The sequence below is a fragment of the Lineus longissimus genome, chromosome 16 (genome assembly GCF_910592395.1).
Source record: "Lineus longissimus chromosome 16, tnLinLong1.2, whole genome shotgun sequence".
NCBI lineage: Eukaryota > Metazoa > Nemertea > Pilidiophora > Heteronemertea > Lineidae > Lineus > Lineus longissimus.
In genome coordinates this window covers 138,605-162,353 of record NC_088323.1, presented here as the reverse complement: position 1 = coordinate 162,353, position 23,749 = coordinate 138,605, and the positions used below count along the sequence as shown (strand labels likewise).

At 42.4% G+C, this 23,749-nt stretch overlaps 2 protein-coding genes across 7 annotated transcripts; one reads left to right on the top strand and one right to left on the bottom strand.

Moving 5' to 3' along the window:
* Window positions 1-96: 96 nt before the first annotated feature.
* LOC135500883 (protein Abitram-like) lies at window positions 97-2,601 on the top strand. Its single transcript, XM_064792579.1, has 5 exons — window positions 97-214; window positions 587-638; window positions 799-928; window positions 1,179-1,325; window positions 1,532-2,601. Exons 1-5 carry the CDS (start codon window positions 106-108, stop codon window positions 1,709-1,711), a joined length of 618 nt encoding a protein of 205 aa, XP_064648649.1. The 5' UTR covers window positions 97-105; the 3' UTR covers window positions 1,712-2,601.
* Window positions 2,602-2,693: 92 nt separating this feature from the next.
* LOC135500882 (phosphatidylinositol 5-phosphate 4-kinase type-2 alpha-like) lies at window positions 2,694-23,328 on the bottom strand. Of its 6 annotated transcripts, none has more exons than XM_064792573.1 (10): window positions 23,013-23,328; window positions 19,408-19,505; window positions 17,743-17,839; window positions 17,226-17,378; window positions 16,778-16,924; window positions 16,210-16,272; window positions 11,899-11,937; window positions 6,536-6,649; window positions 5,983-6,238; window positions 2,694-5,708 (listed from the first exon to the last, which is right to left on the bottom strand). In XM_064792573.1, exons 1-10 carry the CDS (start codon window positions 23,130-23,132, stop codon window positions 5,524-5,526), a joined length of 1,272 nt encoding a protein of 423 aa, XP_064648643.1. In that variant the 5' UTR covers window positions 23,133-23,328; the 3' UTR covers window positions 2,694-5,523. The 6 variants fall into 6 exon arrangements, with proteins under 6 accessions (XP_064648643.1, XP_064648644.1, XP_064648645.1 ...); XM_064792574.1 differs by lacking the exon at window positions 16,210-16,272 and adding an exon at window positions 14,535-14,567; XM_064792575.1 differs by lacking the exon at window positions 11,899-11,937.
* Between the last annotated feature and the right edge of the window lie 421 nt (window positions 23,329-23,749).

Genomic DNA, 23,749 nt, shown 5'->3' with positions numbered 1-23,749 from the left:
GTTATAAAGAGTAACTCTGTTTTTATTTTACAGAAAAATAAATTAATATGCTAAATATTTGTTTTTAAACTTTTTATATTTTGGTCTGCAAATTAGTTGAGCAAAATGGCTGCCACCATAAAACATGAATTTGACACAAAAATTTTCGAATTTTCAAAAAATATCGAATATAAGTCGGTGGTGGAGCGATACTATGTACCGCATTACAAAATAGGTATGTAATAGCACAATAAAATGCTTACTTTGTCCACAAATGACCTATATTATGACCTAAATTTAACTATAAAACGAAATGCCTAGGTAAGTATGTACATTTTGTGTACATTGCGTAGTGTATTCATCTTCTTTTTTGTTTACGTTTTGTCTTCTTTCTGTATACCATAGCTAATGTTAGCATTGCTTGCATGCTGTTTTTGTTAAGCTGAGAAACCAATTTGACCAAAAAATTACCAGATGGCAGATTGATTTTTGCTGTTTGGTAAAACAACAATGTTCAATGGTATTTCATTTGAATTGCATTGGTATTCTGTGACAAACAGTTTGGCTACTGTGTGTGGTTAAATGATGCTCTGTGTTTATTTTTCAGATGTGAAAATGCAGAAAGGAGAGGACATGTGTGTCTTATCTCATTCAAATAGGTAAGCAAGGTGAAAGAAAAAGGTGTTAGAATCTGGGAGTTGGTATGAAAGCTTGTCATTTGAACTACTTTGCTTAAATTTCAAAATAGATTTCAATTTGATCAATTTAAGAGGACAACCTGCTACCATTTTACAGTTGCTTTTATTCAAATTCTTGCAGGTTATGTATTATCACTATCGCCCCATCACACCCACTGCTGCTGAATAAGAAGACGGTGACTAAAGTTGACTTCCAGGTTAAACCAGGCACCAATCTACTTGACAATGCACCGAAGGGCAAATATAAAAGAGTAAGTAACCAAAGAACAGATGCTTCTGTTATGTTTATGAAAGAGTCACAGATGGTCCGACCCATTTGCTTGCCAATAAAGAGTGTGATAGTGATGGTGATTTTCAAAAGGGTTCATTTCTCATATAATTTTCTACTGCCTCAACTTGCATAGCTTCCTCACATGCAATACATCCTGTCACCACAGCCTGCAAGGAGAGAACATCTAACTTTGAGGCCCGCTTGTGTGTAATTCACTCGTCTTATTTCAGGGAGGCCAAGGGATGCATGACACATCACGGTTATGCACAGTGACCTGTAGTGATGAGACGGAATATATCATGCACACATGTATCAGAGGGAAGCTAATAGAGGTCAATGATAGTTTAGTGGAAAATCCAAACTGGCTGACAGAAAAGGTAAGAATCCAATGCAGTCCTTCAGTGTCAGATGCGGTACAGAGGAACTTCATGTAAGGAGTGACACAGGTGTTTTTACTGCTTGTAAGATTATCTAATAGCTAGCTTGTGTAAGGTCAAGGTAGCCAATATCAAAACATATTGTCATTATTTTCTGTTTTTCTCAGTGAGACGGTGACCATCTTTTTCTTCTTCATTTATGACAGCACAACTCTGATGGCTTCATCGCAATCATCAGTCCTAAACCACGCTTCTTCAAACAGGAGATGGAGACTTTACTCACAAAAGAACAATACCAGGAAGCGTTAGAGAGACGGGAAAATGAACTGGCACAAGTAGTGATGGAAGGAAAGACAGAGGAAACAGCACAGGAGCAAATGCAATGAACAGATTTGATACAGCACGCCAGAGTCTGTTAGTTAGGATCATACATGCTCTACTGGCATTGGAATATGGAGCACTGGTCTGTACTGAAGTGTGTTGTCATGTGGTGCTAGTAGCTGGGATCCTGGTGGCCTGAGGTTGGTGTCAACACTCACCAAGGGCTTGGTCTGGTGGAGCACTGTTGACATGGTTGGTGTTATTGGCACTAGGACATCATGGTCATCGTGTTTCTGAAGGACAAATTTCTAAGATTGAGCATACAGGAGAAGTGTGCCGATGTGGTCAATCATGATTTCTAATGAATAAAATATCAGAAACTGACTCATAAAGTTTGTTGTTCATTGCATTCGCTAGATATTTTGAATTATGTAAGATTGGCTATAAACTGGTTTTACCATAATTGCCTGCTTTCTCGACCTATACTGGTTGTGACTTTCTGAAGTGTGTACAGTATTGGTTCAGTTGGCATAACATGGTATGAATTGTCTGTGAACCAGTTGTGCCCTTGTCCATACACTTGCAGGAGAGTTCGTAAGCATTGCAAGGAGAATTTGCCCATACCTGAAATATCTCAGTTGATGCTGACCTGGTTGTGTCAATGTCTCTTTACAAGTTGTCCTTGAAATGGTGGCAACTTTCTTACTTGCTGTCAGTCCCAAGTCATTAGATTGTTATCCCCAGCAGCCTTGACAAGTTCAGTCACATCATCCAGGGACCGTTGGTATATTCTATCTACGCTGTCACTCAAAGTGCTGGTCATGGACAAACTAACAAGAACACCTTTCGTTCCTTCAAATATGTTTATCTGTCAATAAGATTCACTAATTTTACACCTAGATGCATGTATGTACAAAGCTAATAATGGCAGCATCAAAGTGTCCTCACAAATTTGTACACACACTACATTGTTATTATATTGGTGTCATCACTCTTCTAAAGACATTCACACGAGTCGCAAGAATACAAAACGTAATCCCAAATTTCCGGTTCCCAATTTTAAATGCTAATAAAGTCTTGCTGACACGACTTGTGTAAGTCCCTTCAGTGTAGGTGAAGAGGGGGTCGAGAAGGAAAGCAACAGCCAAGTTTTGCCTCTCATAATGTTCAGAGTTTCAGCTGGAAGATGTTCCCATCAAATGTTTTGACTCAATCTACTTCATCCTGATTTACCTCGCTCTACCTCCACAACACCTTGGCAGCTGCATTCATCCACCCTCCAAATAAACATGTACAACCAGACACTGCTGAAACTGTGGCATCGCATAACATGATTACAAGAACGATTCATTTCACTGAAAACATGAAGTCACAATACCCTTAAACGGAGATCCATCCAAACTGAAAGTGATTATCAACTCAAATGTTTCATTAAGGTTGTACGATGATAAGTAAACAAAATAATACAACATCCCATAATATGACCAGAATAAAACAGCCTGGTAGATATATAACCCTAGTAGGCTTGATGGCGTATTCATGCGGCATGGTTGAACCTCAACTACAACAGCCACTGATATTAGCACAATAGTACCCTGTCAACAACTGGTCAATACAGGCTGCCACACTGGTAAAGGCAGTTCTATTGGTACAGAAAGAGCCCCCCCCCCCAACCAATGCACTCACAACAGTAAGAAGTGGGCACACAAGTAAGTACACACACCTAGCATGGACTGTAACACACAGACTATCTGTCTTTAATCATGTGAAAGACTTCTCCCAAGACTATAGATTGAGAGAAGCTCTCATTCTGAACATAGCCAGGGTGTAGCATTTGTAAAGAAAATGGAATTAAGGGAAAGAATGCAGATAGTGTGAGAATGGTCAAACATAGGATACAACACACCAACTTCATAGCAAGCAGGGACCTTTCTCACCTATACTACTGTGCAATGCCATGGTTAGGGCAGAAGAGCCACCATTTACTACAAGCAGGCTTGGCTACAACACCTTGGCAACAAGATACGACCACTAAACAGGAAGCCTCTGTTCAGAGATCAACCGTCAAACATCTCTCCCAAATGTCCACCTGACTAGCCAGCATTCATCTACACACAACCACCCCAGCACCCGAGACGTCAATCACTGCTTCCCAAACAGCAAATTCAAACACAGTTGACTTGCCGTACCGATACCCAATCAGGTAGCATTTCGTTGTCCATGTTTGCAGCGCCAGGGATCTCGTGAAGCAGATACTGTTTTACTTGCCAAGCAACTACATTAATCACCAGAGTACAAGTGAGAACATCAAGTGGACTCACAACTGTTACACATTCGCACAGGCACTGGAGCAAGGCCAATTGTTAAACCAGGTACTGATGCCATTACTAAAGGAAGCAAAGGAATCAAGTGCCTGTGAATGAACGTGAAGCAGCTGCAAACTCATTTGGTGCAACCGGCCCTTAAAGGGACAATAATCTAAGCTATTTTAGCGTGCAATGAACACCAAGCTTCTTGTGATGTCCACTCGTTATACCTTGAATCATGGACCAGGTATACAGCTGAATGTAACACCGAGGCCTAACACCATCTGTACATTGTCAAACCTCCAATGAACACCAAGATTCTTGTGATGTCCACTCGTTATACCTTGAATCATGACCAGGTATACAGCTGAATGTAACACCGAGGCCTAACACCATCTGTACATTGTCAAACCTCCAATGAACACCAAGATTCTTGTGATGTCCACTCGTTATACCTTGAATCATGGACCAGGTATACAGCTGAATGCAACACCGAGGCCTAACACTATCTGTACATTGTCAAACCTCCAATGAACACCAAGCTTCTTGTGATGTCCACTCGTTATACCTTGAATCATGACCAGGTATACAGCTGAATGTAACACCGAGGCCTAACACCATCTGTACATTGTCAAACCTCCATCACGTTTTACAACTTGACTTTGACACCAATCAACCACAGCTGTATACATCAAAGTCAACTTGAAAGCAACCTCACCTCTCCTCCATCTCGTGATGACCGATTCCCATCCTCTGGTTTTAAACGACGTGCACATGAGAGTGAATGTGCCAAGTGATTCTGATAAGGTTTACAGTCCCTGTTCATTGCTTGAGGAATGATGAGACGCTGAATCAACACGTTTACACCTGACTAACCAAACAAAGCTTCAAGACGTTAAAGATCGACTTTATATAGAAACCTTACAAACCTAGTCTAGGTACAAAATCGCGGTCTTGGAACATATTAAAATGGCTGTGTCGGCAGACGGCGTCATGTCTCATCACATCATAACCAGATGTTTACGGATGGATCAGCCAACCTTTATGCATCACATCAGGACCGGATGTTTACGGATGGCTCGACCAACCTCAATCCCAAGGCTATAGGACATCCCACCCAAGAGTATTCGTCAGGAAGGATGGGCTTCAATAGCTGTCCGACACGTTTACAAGATAGATACCGAATCTTTATTCCATTGTTGATAATGACTGATCAACTCACCAACCTGTGCACATCAAGACTGGCATGCAGTCGAAAGAGGACATCAGGAACGAAACAGTTTTCTTATACGTTCCACTTACGCAAGACTTGGTTGAGCTATGACAGTGAGCATACCAACGAATCTCCCAAGATAACAACCATAACAACTGGCTGAACCTGACCCTAGTAGAAACAGGAAAGACTGTCACTTCTACCAGGTTCATTCATGGTGTCCACTGGGCAAACGGCAGCCACTCAATGATGAACAGGCAACTAGATGTCCTCCATGAATGCCCACCGATCCTATCATGTACACACATCGGTCAAATTCATCCTCATTCCTCAATCACTCAACAGGTGGTGCCAGCAACTATTGGATATTTTTGGTGACAAATTCAAGGAATCTCCTCATATACTGTTCTGGTTTCACTGTCGATATCTCTGCCCCTGCGCCGTGTTTCACAGTCTTTGCTGCCTGCGCCGTCCGTTTTTTCACGCCGTAATGTGTGAGGATGTCTATGAGGGCCATGAAGTACACAACCTTTCTTGGTGCACCTGGAAATGAGAAGGCAAGGCATGAAATATAACAGGCATTTCAGGGCGAGTGAATTCTCAGAGACATTTGGTCAGAAGAAGGAGCCTAGGTGTTTTGCTTGAGTTGACGTTAGATTGCAGCCATGAACCCTAGTACCTATCTCAGTGCTACCATTATACACTTGAGGGCTCGTTTGATGGTCTGGTGGGCCTACAGAGACCATCACCCTGATGCCTCGCCCCTGCCTAAAGTCCTCCTACAAGAGCCACCATAAGAAAACTAAGATTCACTCACCCTCATTACTTGGGATGCCAAAGATTTCTATTTTTGGGTCAATTTCTCCTGTAAAAGGAGGAGGATTAGAGGCTGTGGGGCTGTCTGGTGGAGTAGGGATACCCCCAGCACTACCAACACTGTCTGACTCATCTTCCACAACACCGTTCTCATCTTCCGGATCGTCAATGTCTTCTTCCTCGCCTTCCTCTCCTTGCTCACAGTCGTGGATACCGATCAGCAGGCTGTAGTCCATCAGGTTATGCTTGGATAAGAACTGAAACGAGGGAGACATTCAGAGCAGCTATCAACACACCAAAGGCATGTCTGTCTTGTCTATCACCCACACACTTGGTGTTGACTATGAGCCACTACCTGACTAGCTGAGTCAGTCACCTGCTGGCGGCCATCAGTGTATCATGATCAATACATCTATACTGGTTGAAAAGGGTCAAACCGTGATAGAGATGATGCTAGTTCTCAGCCCTTAGATTTGAGAAGATGCGATGGATTGAGGTGCCCCAGCGACACCTGAGCTGAGCCGTGCAGCCAGTATTGCTCAATCAATGCTCACCTCCACATCAGCCGATAACGTCTCAATCAGTGCTTCCTTAGCTTGGTCTCCTATATGAATGGTCTCTCCGTCTTTCACGAAGTCATTGTCCTTGAAGGTTGGCAGTTCCTTTGCCTGTAAGATAGAATAGAACACTTGTTAATGTTGACACGTTGTGATGATCCTTAAGCCAAAATACACGGCTCACTTTACGATGATTTGAAATCTTAATCAATGTTTTAAGGTGACATTTTGAAATGAGAAATCAATCTCAATTACAAATCCAGTTGAAATCGGCATCATCTGGCATCACTTTACTTGGTAGCTCAGACATTAATTTTATGTTGGGAAATTTTTTTTCTCCAAAATGGATAAAATTCTGATAAAAATGAGTTTTTGACAAAAATAAATTTTTGATGAATTTTTGTTTGATGATTTTTTGTGATTATTTTGAAAAAAACTTACATCTCAAATTTACATGAAAAACAAAAAAAAACATTTTTTGAAATTTTTATTTTATTTGAAATTTTTGAGAGAAAAAATTCCAACATTGAATTCTGTTGCTCCAACATAAATCTGACGTCCTGTCCGGCCTCCAACAATGAATTTACTTTGGAGCTACAAACATAGAATGTTCATTGAGTAAACATAAAATCTACGTTGTGTAAGAGTTTTGTTAAATTTTTGTTGAGCCGATTTGCCGGTGTGACATAAAGTTGGACAGATGTCTGAATGACATCAATTGTTAGACACCAACATATGTTTTCAGTGTAGCAAGCTGTCAGCTGACTACCGCATTCTTAGAGGTGGTTTGTAAAACATCAAGGAAAACAATCTAATAAGCAGGTAGAAGCTTTAACAAGCAACAAAAACTCAGCCAGCAAAACTCAAAACAGGAGCTATTTGATTAGAAATACTCTAGAAGATGCAATAAGTGGCCACCGTGTCATATGAGAAAAGGCCAATACATGATCTGTGTTTAGAGATGGTCATTTCAAGCCACTGGATGATAACTCATCCATTCGAGGTTGGGTTGTGGTATAACCTGAATAACTTGACCGGCCCACCGTGACAAGAAAGCTCTTCCAAACAAGACATCTGACACTTACATTGGCAGTGACCATGGGTAGATAAATATCTCGGCCTTTTCTAATCTTACACGGCGGACGCTTTATTAAGTTCTACAGTTTGTGAACAACGTGAGAAACAGTCAAAGGGACACACTGAAGGAGCGCTCACACCAAACCATTTCATCACAAACCTTCTTCAAGGAGGCACCATTTTGGGGGGCGGGCGGCCATTTTTGGTTTCCATCCAAACACTAGATGGCATTGGGTGTATGTGGAGTTTGGTTTGAGGACTTGGCAACCAGTGGCAAAATCTCAACAGGAATGAGTGATTGCTGTCGGGCATGTGTTTGGTGTGACCAGTTCCTTGTGAGAATGAAACGATAGCTGTGAGGGCGAGGTGACTCATGAGAAGTTTGTGCGGCAAACTGGTAAATAGATTACACAACAGAAGTTATGGAAAATGTGGTTATCGAAACTGCCTAAACGATGACCAGAAATGATGCATTCCCTGTTGGTGGTCCTCGGCCCGCACGAGATGTGCCATTCATCTCTCGGCCATGGAGGACGGTGTGTTGTTTACAACGCCTCACCATGGCAACAGTGATTCACAACAAGATCTCTCGTTTGCTACACATCTTCGGACAAATCACCCTCTCCCTTTTCAACAGCTCACATGCCAAATCAAGCACAGAATTATAATTACGCTACAACAAGGACTAGTCTTGCAGACTTCAAAAGATCAAGCTGGATGTCAAATAAAGTTTAACACAACGTCGTATTAATGATATCAAGGACAGCCCCTTCCATTGAGGCATAGACGGAGGTAGCCCTCTGACTGCAACCCAACGGTACAGGGAGCACGGCTCATCAGTTAGACTGCAGGCAACCCAACGGTACAGGGAGCACGGCTCATCAGTTAGACTGCAGGCAACCCAACGGTACAGGGAGCACGGCTCATCAGTTAGACTGCAGGCAACCCAACGGTACAGGGAGCACGGCTCATCAGGCTGCCTGCTCATGGCAGAGACATCTGATGTGAATTACTGGACTTACAAATTGTCTGCCTGAAGTACATGAAGTATGGAATCTTCACTCATTGGCAGGTCACATGACAACGTAAACCCTGTCTGACCAAAGATTGGTCCACAAATGCTTCTCGTTCTAGTGCAGTCTATTATCATTTGAAAGTTAGAAAGCTTCTTCTCTCATCGAGTCTTCACAGACAACCCGAGGTGACATCTACGGCTAAACTCGCAATTATCAAAATCTAAAATAAATTTTAGTTCTACTACGAAATGACCTTTAGTTGAAACATTATAAAGTGATCATGGAATTGACTTCGAGTTAGGTACCTCCCCACTTCCTGACTACTGAGAGGATCAATCATCACTGATGCAGCCATTGATCACCCATAGAAACATGATCCTGTTGCAGCAATAAACATTGCTTATTTACAAATTAGGAACTTTTTCAAGTGCTAAAATTGCCTAATTTGTTGTTGCTCCCAGTACTGAACCACAATAGGGTGAAATATTTTAAGACAAAACAATTGAAAATTGAAATTGAAATTAAAATGTAAAGCAAAACAAGAAATGTTCAAAAACGCCTATCACTACATAATGGGCCGGTAATGAGAATGAGTAGTCTATTCATAACTTGAAGGGGAGACGTCCACAGCACAACAATAATGCAGTGAGTCAACTTGTTACGCACAATATCGACAGACGCCAAATTATAACTGGGCAGAAATACAGAACACGGAGATCATCACACAATCAGTGGTTTGTTTTTCATCAGGTTTTCTCGTTGTCACGACCAGGAATGCATCATTTCATCAGAAAGGGTTAATGGAAAAGGAATGGGAAGCAGAGAGGAAGGAATGAAAGAGAGTTTGTCGAAGGGATCCTCGTCGACTCATCCACTTTTGATATAAAGTTCCAGGCGTGATTATAAGCCAAAAGGCATCCTTGCAATGAAATGGCCTCTGGCACTGGCATTGATTTCAGTCTGCCAATTGACCATGAATAGCTGCAAGACTTGTCAAGCCCAGAACTGGTTCACTTGAGTCGTGTGTCAACAAGTGTCCCTTTGACAGTAGAAGTTGATCAAGCGAATGAAAGCAACACAGAGAAGAAGCACAATACTTCTGTTTTGACCGATCATGCATGATCCACTGGCCTCAAGCTTAGCTTTTAGTAACAATGGACAGTCTCTTCAAATACATATGAAACAGTTGCTGTTCTTTGGAAAGAGGCGACTGAACCATGAACATGGGGCAGGGGCCTGATGCAAGCAATCTCTCCTATATAAACTAACATTGAGAAGCCTTGATGAACTCTAACAGTTCACAACATTCAGCAGTGCCAAGATGGAAGCAAACACCGACGACCACTATATGCTCTCCTGCATTCTGTGAGATGACATAGGGAGGGGTCGCCCTCTTTGGAAGGCTGCATCACCAACAATCCAACATAAAGTCTAGGACTCTTCCAGCGGTACAATCATCCTCTGTGACATGCAAGGAGAGGTATCTTGACTGTATGAGGTTCACACATAGGTGTCACTACCATGCAGACTAGGAATAACAGTCATTGCTCTTGCATTATTTACATCAAAGGCACGGTGCACATGCACATTCCACATTCATGACAGCCAGACAGAGGCAAGCACAACACAACTAGGAGTCGCCTAACACTCAGACAGAACCATTATGGAAGATAACAAACATGAGTCAGGTTCTAATGATTACTGAGGATTCAAACTTCATACAAGAATATCATCTGGAGTAGACAACTGGCCTTAGGTTGGACTAGCCATGCTTATGTATCAAATCACTCCAACATGAAAGGTGACTGCAGGAAAGTCTACAGTCAACATAGAAGGAGGCCGCCTGACATTCACTCCTTTTTCACCACATGTAAAGGTTTTCTTAGTGCCTTAATGCATTATGGTATGATGGATTAAGTAAGCTGTCATATGTTGCCTCCCAGCGGTGATTCCGACCTTGACATCAGGAAGTGAACATCTAAAGCCAACTATAGTGAGTAGTTCTAGGATAAAGAGTTTGAGAAACGTCATGCTATTTGTTTAGTTGCAGAGCATTTAAGGTTAGAAACGGCAGGCCAAGCAAGAACGCAAAAGTCTCTCCACAGACTGTTATCCCATTCTGCTTCAATGAAGTCCGTAACAGGTAATACAGTTTGCAAGCACCACCATCACTGGAAAGTTCACATCAGAAGCAGAACATGGCATATCAAACGGTGCAAGAGAGACTTTGGCAAACTTTGGTTTGTAATTTTAGAAGTTGCGGTTGATTTTCTAGTGATTTAAAGCTACAGTCAGTAGAATAGAAGGATTCACTTCATCAAACTGATGGGGTGGGGTCGTTGTGCTCATGGGTGCCACACCACCTGGGCTGGTCATGATGAGTAACGATTTAATGGTTAGCCAAGAGTCTTGCTGAAAGTGGGGATCTTTATTCTGGCTGAGATTTCTAAAGCAGTATGAGAAATCAGGACAACATAAGCACTCTTTCTGGGACATAATTCAATGCCTGGGATGTTTTCAGTTTAGTCAAATGATTGAATTACAACATCTATTTTTTAATTGCTCCACTGTCAAGAGAGGAGGAGAGTGAAAAGAGAGTGGATATTGAGATATTGAGAACACTCGTACAGCAACGGTGGGCAGAGGCACGCACCACCATTTTGGTTAGAACTGGAAATCCTAAAGCAATTAAAACTCCTTCAAAATGAAGTGAAAGCCAATTGAAAACATGGGAGGCCTTTCTCTGAAAGACAAAGAACACACTCCCACCCTTGGAACTTCCATTCACTTCATTTTGAAGGAGTTCTCAAGTTCTAGCCAAAATGGTGGTCCCTACTGCCAACCAATGAGTTTGCCGACGTCAGTCTGGCAGTATGTCATGATCTCAACGGGCTGAGAAACTGAGGTAGTGAGGTGTGCTTGCTTGAGAGAAACTGGAGAGAGCAGTGAATACCGGTATGGGTCATTCTGTTCATTAATAGCAAGCTATAGTTTAGAAACTCCCATTGGTTTACATTTAGTTCCCTTTAAGTTCTGAAGAATGGCTTCAATGTCCAATTTCTCAACTTCATTATATAAATCAAAGTAAAAGCTTCAAAAGTATAAAGAAAAACAACATCAGTGAGAATCTTATAACTGAACTCGCATGCTCTGAACTAACTTGAAAACACTCAGGGTCACAACATCAAGACAAGGTCAAGGTCATAGACAACATGATGAAATGAATGCCTCCTGGTGGTAAAAGATGCAACTGCATTGGTGTGTTACCTTTTCCTTATCGCTGGCTTGTCTATCTACGGTTGACCCCTAGAATAGAGCAAGACACATACGCATCCTGTAGAAATCATCACTTTTTATGCAAACCCACACAAATCATCACTTTTACATGGAAAACCTATAGAAATCATGGAATTAACTTTGAATCATGGCTTTTTATGTGGAAAACCTTTGAAAGTGACTTTTAACATGTAAAACCAGCTTGATACTAATGATAATTGATAGTTGAGGAAGTGTCATGGCCAGTCACAGTCATAAGACCTGACGCTTTACGTCAATAATCAAATCACCCAGTTTTCTCTTAGCCTAAAGAACCTAAAGTAAACACAGAGGAACATGACATAGAACTAAAGAAAACCTCTTGATATATTCCTAACATTATCGTGCAACGAAAATGATTATTTGGTACAAAACCCACCAATGATTCATAATGAAAATCTAACATGATAGTCTGATCCTGCAATCTACACACACATTGTCTCACACCATACACAGTCATCATCCAGCAGTGCTTCAGACCAACCCCATACTGGACTGTGTTCATGCCCTCTCCACTTGACTTCACCTAGCAGCTTCAGACCAACCCCATACTGGACTGTGTTCATGCCCTCTCCACTTGACTTCACCTAGCAGCTTCAGACCAACCCCATACTGGACTGTGTTCATGCCCTCTCCACTTGACTTCACCTAGCAGCTTCAGACCAACCCCATACTGGACTGTGTTCATGCCCTCTCCACTTGACTTCACCTAGCAGCTTCACACCAACCCCATACTGGACTGTGTTCATGCCCTCTCCACTTGACTTCACCTAGCAGCTTCAGACCAACCCCATACTGGACTGTGTTCATGCCCTCTCCACTTGACTTCACCTAGCAGCTTCAGACCAACCTCATACTGGACTGTGTTCATGCCCTCTCCACTTGACTTCACCTAGCAGCTTCAGACCAACCCCATACTGGACTGTGTTCATGCCCTCTCCACTTGACTTCACCTAGCAGCTTCAGACCAACCCCATACTGGACTGTGTTCATGCCCTCTCCACTTGACTTCACCTAGCAGCTTCAGACCAACCCCATACTGGACTGTGTTCATGCCCTCTCCACTTGACTTCACCTAGCAACTACTAATAACCTTTCAGACATTGTCATTTTCTTTTCAGTGAACCCTCAGCCCATTCCAAACAAGTGAATGGTTACAAGGTGTTAAGCTCTCAGCTTGGCCTTTATGAGAAGACAATAGAGACAGACATTAGACACACACACACTAGAGTTTGACTACAAGCTCTCAGCTTGACCATTATGTCCAGTCAATAGAGACAGGCATTAGACACACACACTAGAGTTTGACTACAAGTTCTCAGCTTGACCATTATGTGCAGTCAATAGAGACAGGCATTAGACACACACACTAGAGTTTGACTACAAGTTCTCAGCTTGACCATTATGTGCAGTCAATAGAGACAGGCATTAGACACACACACACTAGAGTTTGACTACAAGTTCTCAGCTTGACCATTATGTCCAGTCAATAGAGACAGGCATTAGACACACACACACTAGAGTTTGACTACAAGCTCTCAGCTTGACCATTATGTCCAGTCAATAGAGACAGGCATTAGACACACACACTAGAGTTTGACTACAAGTTCTCAGCTTGACCATTATGTGCAGTCAATAGAGACAGGCATTAGACACACACACTAGAGTTTGACTACAAGTTCTCAGCTTGACCATTATGTCCAGTCAATAGAGACAGGCATTAGACACACACACTAGAGTTTGACTACATGTAGTCTACTCTCCTAGCACCATTCACGCTTTCAACGCCCACGAAAGACTGCGTAGAGGAGCCATCTCTGACTCAACCCTAGCAGTCTCAGTGACCACCTACTCCTGGCTACAGGCAAGCAAAGCACCCCCCCCCCCCCCCTCCAACCTTAACATAGATCACTCTCTTGAACTAGAGATCACTGACCAAGAGAGAACTCACCACAAAACAAGGAAGGACACACAGAATACGTCCCACAGGAGAACTACTCATAAGAATCACTTTATGTTGTAACTCTTAGTCGTCCCGCCATATACTTGCCGAGAGTTGATGATACTGCATTACTGGGTAAGGACTACAGTAGAATATGAGTCGAGGACATGGCAGACTTATCAACTACAAGTATTCTGGACATAATGACATAGGTCAATGGTATCCAGTGTTTTATATAACTAATCCTCTTCTTGCCAGATACGCTGTTTGTGTCAAAATGATGTGATGTTGGCAATATCAAAACTTGACCCATATGTCGGACAGTTGTTGGGACAGTCATTCAGCAGTTCTCATCCAGTTAACTTCAATAGTCCTTCAAAGTTGAATGGGAGTCATAGTAAGTCAAATACTTGAGAAATCTTTGGAAACTACAATGCTACACCTGTGGAGACAGAGTTGGAGAATCCTTGCGTCGTCTGCGACTAATTCTGGTTAATGAAGAGAAGAGGGAGCACACTGATGACATTGCAAAAACGCTGTCATGAAAGAGGGGGTTAATCAATACAACTTTTAACGTTATCGTCATCAGTGAAAGGAGAAGTGTCGAACGGCGCTAAAAACAACAAGTGAATGTGGGGATTCTTACTGAGTGATTGACTGGATTCCTAGTTACTGAACCCTGAAGAGAAAAATGGCGTCATATTTGAAATCACAGCATGGTAGCTGACATGCCCGAGTGCCATACACTGTCTACTCAGTTACTTCTGTGAGCCTGACATTGTTGAAATCACAGCATGGTAGCTGACATGCCTGAGTGCCATACACTGTCTACTCAGTTACTTCTGTGAGCCTGACATTGTTGAAATCACAGCATGGTAGCTGACATGCCTAGGTGCCATACACTGTCTACTCAGTTACTTCTGTGAGCCTGACATTGTTGAAATCACAGCATGGTAGCTGACATGCCTAGGTGCCATACACTGTCTACTCAGTTACTTCTGTGAGCCTGACATTGTTGAAATCACAGCATGGTAGCTGACATGCCTAGGTGCCATACACTGTCTACTCAGTTACTTCTGTGAGCCTGACATTGTTGAAATCACAGCATGGTAGCTGACATGCCTGAGTGCCATACACTGTCTACTCAGTTACTTCTGTGAGCCTGACATTGTTGAAATCACAGCATGGTAGCTGACATGCCTAGGTGCCATACACTGTCTACTCAGTTACTTCTGTGAGCCTGACATTGTTGAAATCACAGCATGGTAGCTGACATGCCTAGGTGCCATACACTGTCTACTCAGTTACTTCTGTGAGCCTGACATTGTTGAAATCACAGCATGGTAGCTGACATGCCCGAGTGCCATACACTGTCTACTCAGTTACTTCTGTGAGCCTGACATTGTCACTATTTCCAAAGGAGAACTTCACCTTCTGACGCGGACTGGTCAGGTGACGATCTCATTATCTTTCACAATCACAGGGCAAGCTTAGCAAGTCAGTTTATCATTTATATATCAAGGAGCACTTTATCTCCAACTCTACCAACAAACATAAAGAGAACGATGGGATTCACTTTCAGGCTCACAAACATAACAGGGTCTACAGTCACCAAACCTTATGCAAAGACGTTCCCATACGGTTTACACAAAGACACACAAACCTCGTTTCTAGGCATTATCAGTACCTGTAGGTGAGATTAAACAGCAGACTTCCAAAGCTATATATAAATTGAGTTTTACCATAAGACTGCCCCAACGTTTCACTGCAGCCAATGGTTTGGTTCTGAAGGGACACCTTGCTTCTTCAGCTCTGACAAATTTAGATTTTTTAAATGGAAATGGAATAAAAAAATCTGTTTTAAAGAGCAAAAAATACGATTTTGGGGTTTCTGACCATGCCTAGTATGGCAAAATATCTGCTCCTCTTCACCCAGAGATAGAATAACACCAAGAATCGTGGTAAGGAGCACCCCCACGTTATGCAAATAGCTGTGGCGACAGACCTAATATAGAAGCAAATGATGGCGGCAGCATGGAACTCCGGTCATGAAGTATCGAGGTGCAAGATGGGTGATCTACTGGCATAAGACTGTGCGCTGTATGGTACACAACATGCGTCATGACGTCAAGCCTTACTGTATGGTACACAACATGCGTCATGACGTCAAGCCTTACTGTATGGTACACAACATGCGTCACGACGTCAAGCCTTAAATGTCAACTCAGCAAATGTCTGCACCGGTATATTTAGTGACATGAGTTCCATTCGACCGCTGGTGAGGCACCTGGAGTGCATCTCCAGGCCACAGCAATATTTACCCACGATAACCGTTTTTTAGGTTTTTCTCTATCGCTCTGATTTTTGACGCCGTTTCCTACACCCTAGTAAACGATCAAAATAATAAAAGCAGCCGTTACAATGTGAAGAAAGTCCACCAATAGCTGACCCCCGAAGTTTAAGGTACCAGAAGGGGACATGCAACAAAATGGTATAAACGGGGTATTAGCACCTTCATCATATACTTCTGCTACTAGTATGTTGAAATTGGCTCCATGACATCCAGCGATTTTATCTCCACCACACAGGATGAGCAAAGCTTTCAGTTCACCATACAGCCACCAGATGGCAGTAGTAACAAGCTAGATGTGAAATGTAGGAAGGAGTCAACCAGGGTGTTGCTTCCACTTTTTACACCAAACCTCAACAAAGCAGCAGACTGTTTTAAGGTTGGACTAAAATCGGGAAGATGTTCAGGAAAGGCCAAACTTTAAACAGGAATGCATTCGTTTTTAATACCAAACCTGGATCATAATTGGATAAGAACTGAATGCAGCTGAAATGAAGTCAGTGAGCCGGTTACCTCGTCATTCCACGTTTTCTACCTACCTTGAGGTCATATTTTTTATGAATCATTAAGCGTGGACTGAACACGTTCCTCATGACGAGCATGTAGTGTTCCTGGTCGTTGACGGTGTACCGGTACATGCCCAGGTAATGTGGTAGAAGGGTGACCGCGTGACGCTCCACCACATACTGAAAAAGACGAGTTGGCCGTTGAATGGAAGATCAAAGCTGATAGTTATGTCACCTTCTTTATGGCATCAGGCACGACTCCAGCTTGGATTCCTTGATCGAACTGAGGTGGGCAGAAAATGGCAACAAACCAGCAACACCCTTTCTCAAGTCTCAAACAGTTTCATCTGAGGGTCCTGGGCCATGTTCTAGGCTTTAAAGACATTTTTGACATGTGACAGTCACTACTTGTTCTCAAACTGAAATGGCCACTTTCTCCAAGGCTACCAAAGTGATCAGCGTGCCTATGGTTGCTACTCACACAGTGATACTCCTTCAATATATGATGCATCTGCTCCACCTCCTCACTGACCAACGTCTTGATTAAGTATTGTTTGTCGTACGAGAGGAAAAACTTTGAGCCGCTCCGACCCGGTGAATCCAGGGGCTGTGGCGGCTTCTTGGTCAGGGAATTCTGTAACAAGGAAACCGATTGGTTCAGGCAACACTTACTCAATCTCATGAACATTGGGTTTCTATAAGCTCCTTTGAGTTGTATCATTTAGTTCATCATCAAATCAACTCAGGTCAAGTCACTAGTTGACATGGCTGACAGATACAACCTTAGCAGAATTAGGTAATTGGTGAAGAATTGAGGGCAAAGCTACCATGCCATGTTACGATGTCAGTCTGATCACCTGCTGCTGTTGGTCGACCTTTCTCAACCTGCTTCTGCTCTGAGTCCAGCCTCCTGCCAGCCTCAATGTTCCACACACCCCATCTCAGTCCCCCTTATCATTCTCTTCAAAGTTACACAATCTGACCCCCACTTTACTTACACTGTAGTCAATGTCATCGATACCAAATCGCTCTCTCAGATTCCGAAACACAACTGGACAGTATTCCTTGACTTTGAAGTGACTCGGCATGTTCTCTCTGAAAAATAAAATGCACAAACAACTGAATTTATGAAAACCTAGGGAAAGTATCCCGGATAGAAAACTGCATTTATGATATCTTTCGAAGGATCTCGGAAGAACTCAATGTGGTGTGAATAGTTTCTCTTGGTGTGGCATGAAGGTATTCCTACAAACATGATGGTCTCCAGCACTCAGGTTGGAAGGCAGAAAAGAACAGACAGATCACAGGAAGATGGAGGGGCTGCACATTGAGAATAAGGGGTCCTCTCGTCAATATTCGTATGGTCATTATACCACAGCTTTTCTCGATAAGCAATGCACCACATCAATACAGGAGAATTCACCTCGGGATAAAATATCCTTCCTATTATTAATTTTTCTCATCGCTAACAATAGTGATGATATTATGAGTGAACTGATACTTCCTCCTTATCTCAGAGACGTTTGCCTGCCATTTACATTGCTGTCACCTGATTAGCCAGAATGGATGCAGTCGCTATGGCAACCAACATCTTATATATACGCTAATACATCGTCAGGTTGAAATCATACACCAATCAAACGCATCGTGTAAGGACGTAGCTCGGATGAAACAAAACCTTACACAGTTGATCATTATACAGGAACTGCAGGCAAAATCAGTCTCCACACATTTAGAATCGACTGATCAGCTGTCAGCACTTGGGATGAAGACCTCCACCAATCAGGGTCACATCCTAATGCAATGGACAACCAGTTGTTGTGAAATATGTATATAACATTGAGCTATCAGTATAAGCTGGGCCTAAGCAGGTCTTTATCGCATAGCAATAGCATCATATCATAATATTTCTTGACAGAACTAATTTAGCAACCCATTACATTCAACAGTCAGGATCTAGCTCCCAAATTAACCCAGTAACAAAATCAATGTTGTGTGCCTTAATCTGTCCCCACTCCCATGGTTTACAAGTGTACTCCCTTGAAATGTACACCAACATGGGAGCAGTAATAGACGGTCTGATACATAAAATACACAACATTTTGTTGATGAAATTGACATGGGCATAGCATGGGCTGGATGATCTGTATTGAACAACTAACACTGGCCATTAACCAGTCATAAAGCGCCTCATTGAGGAGATTATAAAAACATATGACAATGTATGAGTCATCAACTTCAAGTTAGGAAACGTCAACTTTGCCTTTGTGAAATGAGCATGGGAGGGAATTTGTGAGCTGAGCAGCACCGATTGAGGACAAACTTGTTATCTAAGTCTAATAGATATCCATGATAGTATCAATCATTCCAACTAATTCACTGACCATCTTTGCACAAAGCAAGCACAGTTTCTGCCAAGTAACCACAAGAAAACATCCACAAACATACACCAGCACGCACGTGACGGAATCGATTCTATAAGACGCCACACAAAATGACAGCAAACTTGACGGCATTGGCTGTCTCACCTACCACAGCAAGGGTGCTCAAAACCGAGGTGGAAAATTGAGCAGAAGGGCCTATACCAATGGCATAAACGCCTTTTTGCCATCAAGCAAACTGGTGTGAATTGTGGAGCACAGTGGACGAGTGGTAACACTTACTTATTGAACAAATGATTATCAACTCTTGTTTTGCTGTAAGCTTTGAAGTCATCTGGCATCAACATCACTGGCAAGTTCACATGACTCAACTCTTGAATCTGAAATGATAAGAAATACAAACCACATGTTATTGTTACGTTTGTCTTGTGTCAGTGAGTGGGGAGAGGCAGGGGGGATGAGTCCACTCTTTCAAACCAGTCTACTATAGCACACAGCTTTACATACCCAACAGATACGATCACAACGGATGCTAGCTCTCATCAAACGCCCTGAATCGTTATGGTCATGAGAGACACGCTAAATGCCACTAATTGATTTTAGCCTTAATTTGAGAGAGAAACAGTGAGTAATTACAAATTGTATACGAGAGAGAGAGAGAGAGAGAGAGGACACCTGCGGAAGCCCTTGCTCATTCCAAATGAAATTAGAACTCCACCACTTAGAGCTCCAGTCATTAGGGTTGGTGTCCAGGCAGTGATCAACAATCCAGGGACAATATCAGTGACACTCAACATATCACTATAACCACTGCCAGACACGCTAGGACCTTGCCATGATAGTGATGTATTACCAGTCAGACTGAAGTGCTCTAGGCCAGGACCTTGCCATGATAGTAATACTCGACCAGTATCATCACACATGTTTACATTTAAAGCCAGGCATTTCATTGGCTTCCTATCTCATCTGCCAATTGCAACCTGATCACACCACTTAATGGTTGCCTTGCCTAATGAGTTGAGGAGAGAGGAAATGATTGACCTAATATGCCAAAGACTTTTAAAAGGCCAACATGCCTGAATGTTGGCAATAATTAGGAGTGATTGTATTTCCTCCATGCTAACTTGTATGCTACACTTTCAGGCAAACATGTACTTTATAATGAAATCTCAGCATTTTCTTTGACTTTTGATTCGACCTGCCATACCTTGACATCTTCCTATTCAAAATCAACATCAACACTCTCTCATTGCGTGACCTAAACCAACCACACCCAACCCCCAGGCAGCAAAAGTATGCACATCTTGCATATTTTCATTCTGAAATCCTAGCCTTGGATATGTTTACCCACACATACAGTACATACACATTGATTTCTCTTTCTGTAGCGTTTGGTATGAGTTGTTTCATAGTAAACAAATCCAATGCAGAGCATCCTCTAGCGTTAGGGATGATGGTACAAAGCATCCTCTAGCGTTAGGGATGATGGTACAAAGCATCCTCTAGCGTTAGGGATGATGGTACAAAGCATCCTCTAGCATTAGGGATGATGGTACAAAGCATCCTCTAGCGTTAGGGATGATGGTACAAAGCATCCTCTAGTGTTAGGGATGATGGTACAAAGCATCCTCTAGCATTAGGGATGATGGTACAAAGCATCCTCTAGCGTTAGGGATGATGGTACAAAGCATCCTCTAGTGTTAGGGATGATGGTACAAAGCATCCTCTAGCATTAGGGATGATGGTACAAAGCTCTTCGATCAGTATACATTAGTAATAGTGAAGAAAGTACTTTCTGACTGGCAAGGTGTCAATGTCCTCATTGCAAGCTTGTCATACCAGGAAGGAAGGTGGTTTTTTGTTTCATAGTCCTACATTGTATTGCGAAATAGGACAAATTTGGTGACGGTCTTGTAATGCAAGACACACTTGTTATGTCGCTGAAGTTGAACTGATGGGGTCATGTATAACATAAATACAAGATGTACTGGTTCACTTGTCACATCTGCTCGATTGATTAGAGTCATTGCTTAGAGTACAATAGAGTAGACCACAGTGCATACAGTGCATATGGAATACACACCAATTACAGGCCACAATTGACTCACTCTGTCTCCTTGAAACTAATTTTTTTAGAGAATGTAATGCCTAATGCTTAATCCTAGCACCCTCAACTTCACCAGTCACAAAAGATCAGGCGGGTCTATTGTTACCAGAAATCTATTCCTGCTCTAGAAACGTCAATACAATTGGTTGGGCACCGTTGATCCACTGATTGGACAGCATTGATCCAGCACTGTGCTGACCCACAGAAAGACTAGTCAACAGCAAGGCGTGGACTGATTCCTGACAGCTTTGACAAAGGCTTTGTCATGTCAGTCTCTGCCAGTGAAAATATAGAGTGCACAAGTACTCAAATGATCACCAACTAATCATAACCAACAGATTGGTTTTATGACCATGTTGGCCTAATATAAAGGCAGCATATGACAGCCGACTGAATGAGTGAATCAACTACAGGCTTGTAAGTGCAAACACTCAGTATGTCAATGTAGGCCTGCATTGTACACACCCTCTACATGACCAAAGCTCGTCCAGTCATATGTGAAATCTTTAAGATCCCCATTCTGTTATCCTTTAACCATCAGCATCACTTTTTACATTTGCTGAAAGTCCAGTTTCAAAATTGCCTATTCATTTTGTTGCCCAACAAATGAAAACAATCAGAGCTTAACGACAAGGCGCTGATTGGGACAGAGCCAAATTGATCACTGGCTATGGGTTTACCAGAGATACCAAAGAACTCTTAATTCATTACAGCTTGTCAGCTTCACTCAAAAGAGAAAACAGTTATGACAGTAGGCTACCTGAAAAACAAGGATCACCGTCAGTGACCTTGGCACACTCCAAAACATATCAGAACATTTTAGTCACTTTTAGATTCTAATTTATTTAGAATCCTGTGGATGCATGTCAAATGTTAGTTCAGTTGATTGGCAATGAAGCACAATATGATAATGATATCTGAAATGTCATTGTGCGAGACTGAGCAAGGAATGTTCACATGACATGTGAATGTCTGACATGGTTTACCACACAACATCGCCTGCTGTTATTTCCAATATGTGACTCGCTCTACCAAAACTAGGCGCTTGTCGCATCTGAACTTGACAGGTTGATACGGACTTGTTGTTCATTTCCCTATTATATTGTAGACCTTTTGTGAAATCTATTACAAACTGATTTGGTCACATTTCACAAAAGGTCTACAATAGGGAAATGAACAACAAGTCCGTATCAACCTGTCAAGTTCAGATGTGACAAGCGCCTAGTTTTGGTAGAGCGGGTCACATATGGTCGGTAGATGGATTCGTGATTTAGTGATACTAGGGCACGGGTATAATCGCTCCGTTTAGTCAACTAAATACGCACGCGGCAGGTATAATGTACTGATTCCCCCTAGCCCCGCCCCGCGACTGTTAAGGTAAGGGTGAGCATTTTATCACTAGGCCTATTTATAAAAGGGTGTGCCCAGTGGGTTACATAGGTAGAGCGTTATGCCTGTCTACCAACCGAACCCCACTCACAGCTCGGGCCTTCTCCCTACTTTGAAACCCTTTTGGTGAAAATTACAAGTCAAAACGTAACCGGTTATGTTGTATTGTACGGTTATCTATATAATCTGATGTGCACATGATGCAGTCCCAGACAGAGAAGACATCACATACTGACATAGGCCTATTATTATTGGTGAGGTAGTCATCACGGCAGACAAACTATCAAATGTGCCTATATACTAGGGCGACCCAAAAAAACCAAGGCTATTTTGCTATGATCATGAAAATCAGCAAATGGACATATCTACGAGTGTTAATGAGCCAACTTACCGAATGATTTACTCCCCACATAAACACACTGATGCCAACAGACATGTGGTCATTCGGCCGAAACAGTTTCACCTTTTGAGGGACAGCCTTGAATTTTTTCTTCTTCGAGTCTGTGGCCATTGCAACGGTCCCGATTGGTAAATCACAGATATTGTAAAGTCTACAGATGTAGCTTCATCTAAGCTACGTCTAGGATTCCTACAGCGAGAAGAAAGAAGTGGTCTAAGGTCATAAACAGTGAATATTTAGCACAAAATCTCCTACAAATCTCTCAAAAGTAACCAATATGGCCGCTTTGGGGCAACGAATTGCGGTCGTTTCGGCCCCTAACCTTTTCGTCCCAGACATTTCGATCCAAATCGAAGTTGTTTCGCTCCCTGAGACTTTTTGTTGGGCAGAGGAAGGTTGTCAAATCTACAAAGAAGGAATCGTTTGGTCTTCTGCTGTATGATTGTTGGCAGGTCACTGGTCTTTCGTCGGCCATCAAGAGTGTGATCCTGGGCAAAGTCTATCTTCTACTCTTGTAGTCATCGCGGCCTTACGATATCAGATTTACCATGCTCATCATGTTGAACGCAGGAGCTCCCCAACCCAAGCAAAATCATGAAGGCCATGGCACTATCGTCTTCTGTCTTGGTACAGGCAACTGCAATTGCGATTGGTGAAATCCCAATATCTTTTTGTCTGTGGGATGTCGAAACAATCAACCTCTGCCAGCTGCTTATCTATTCAGATTG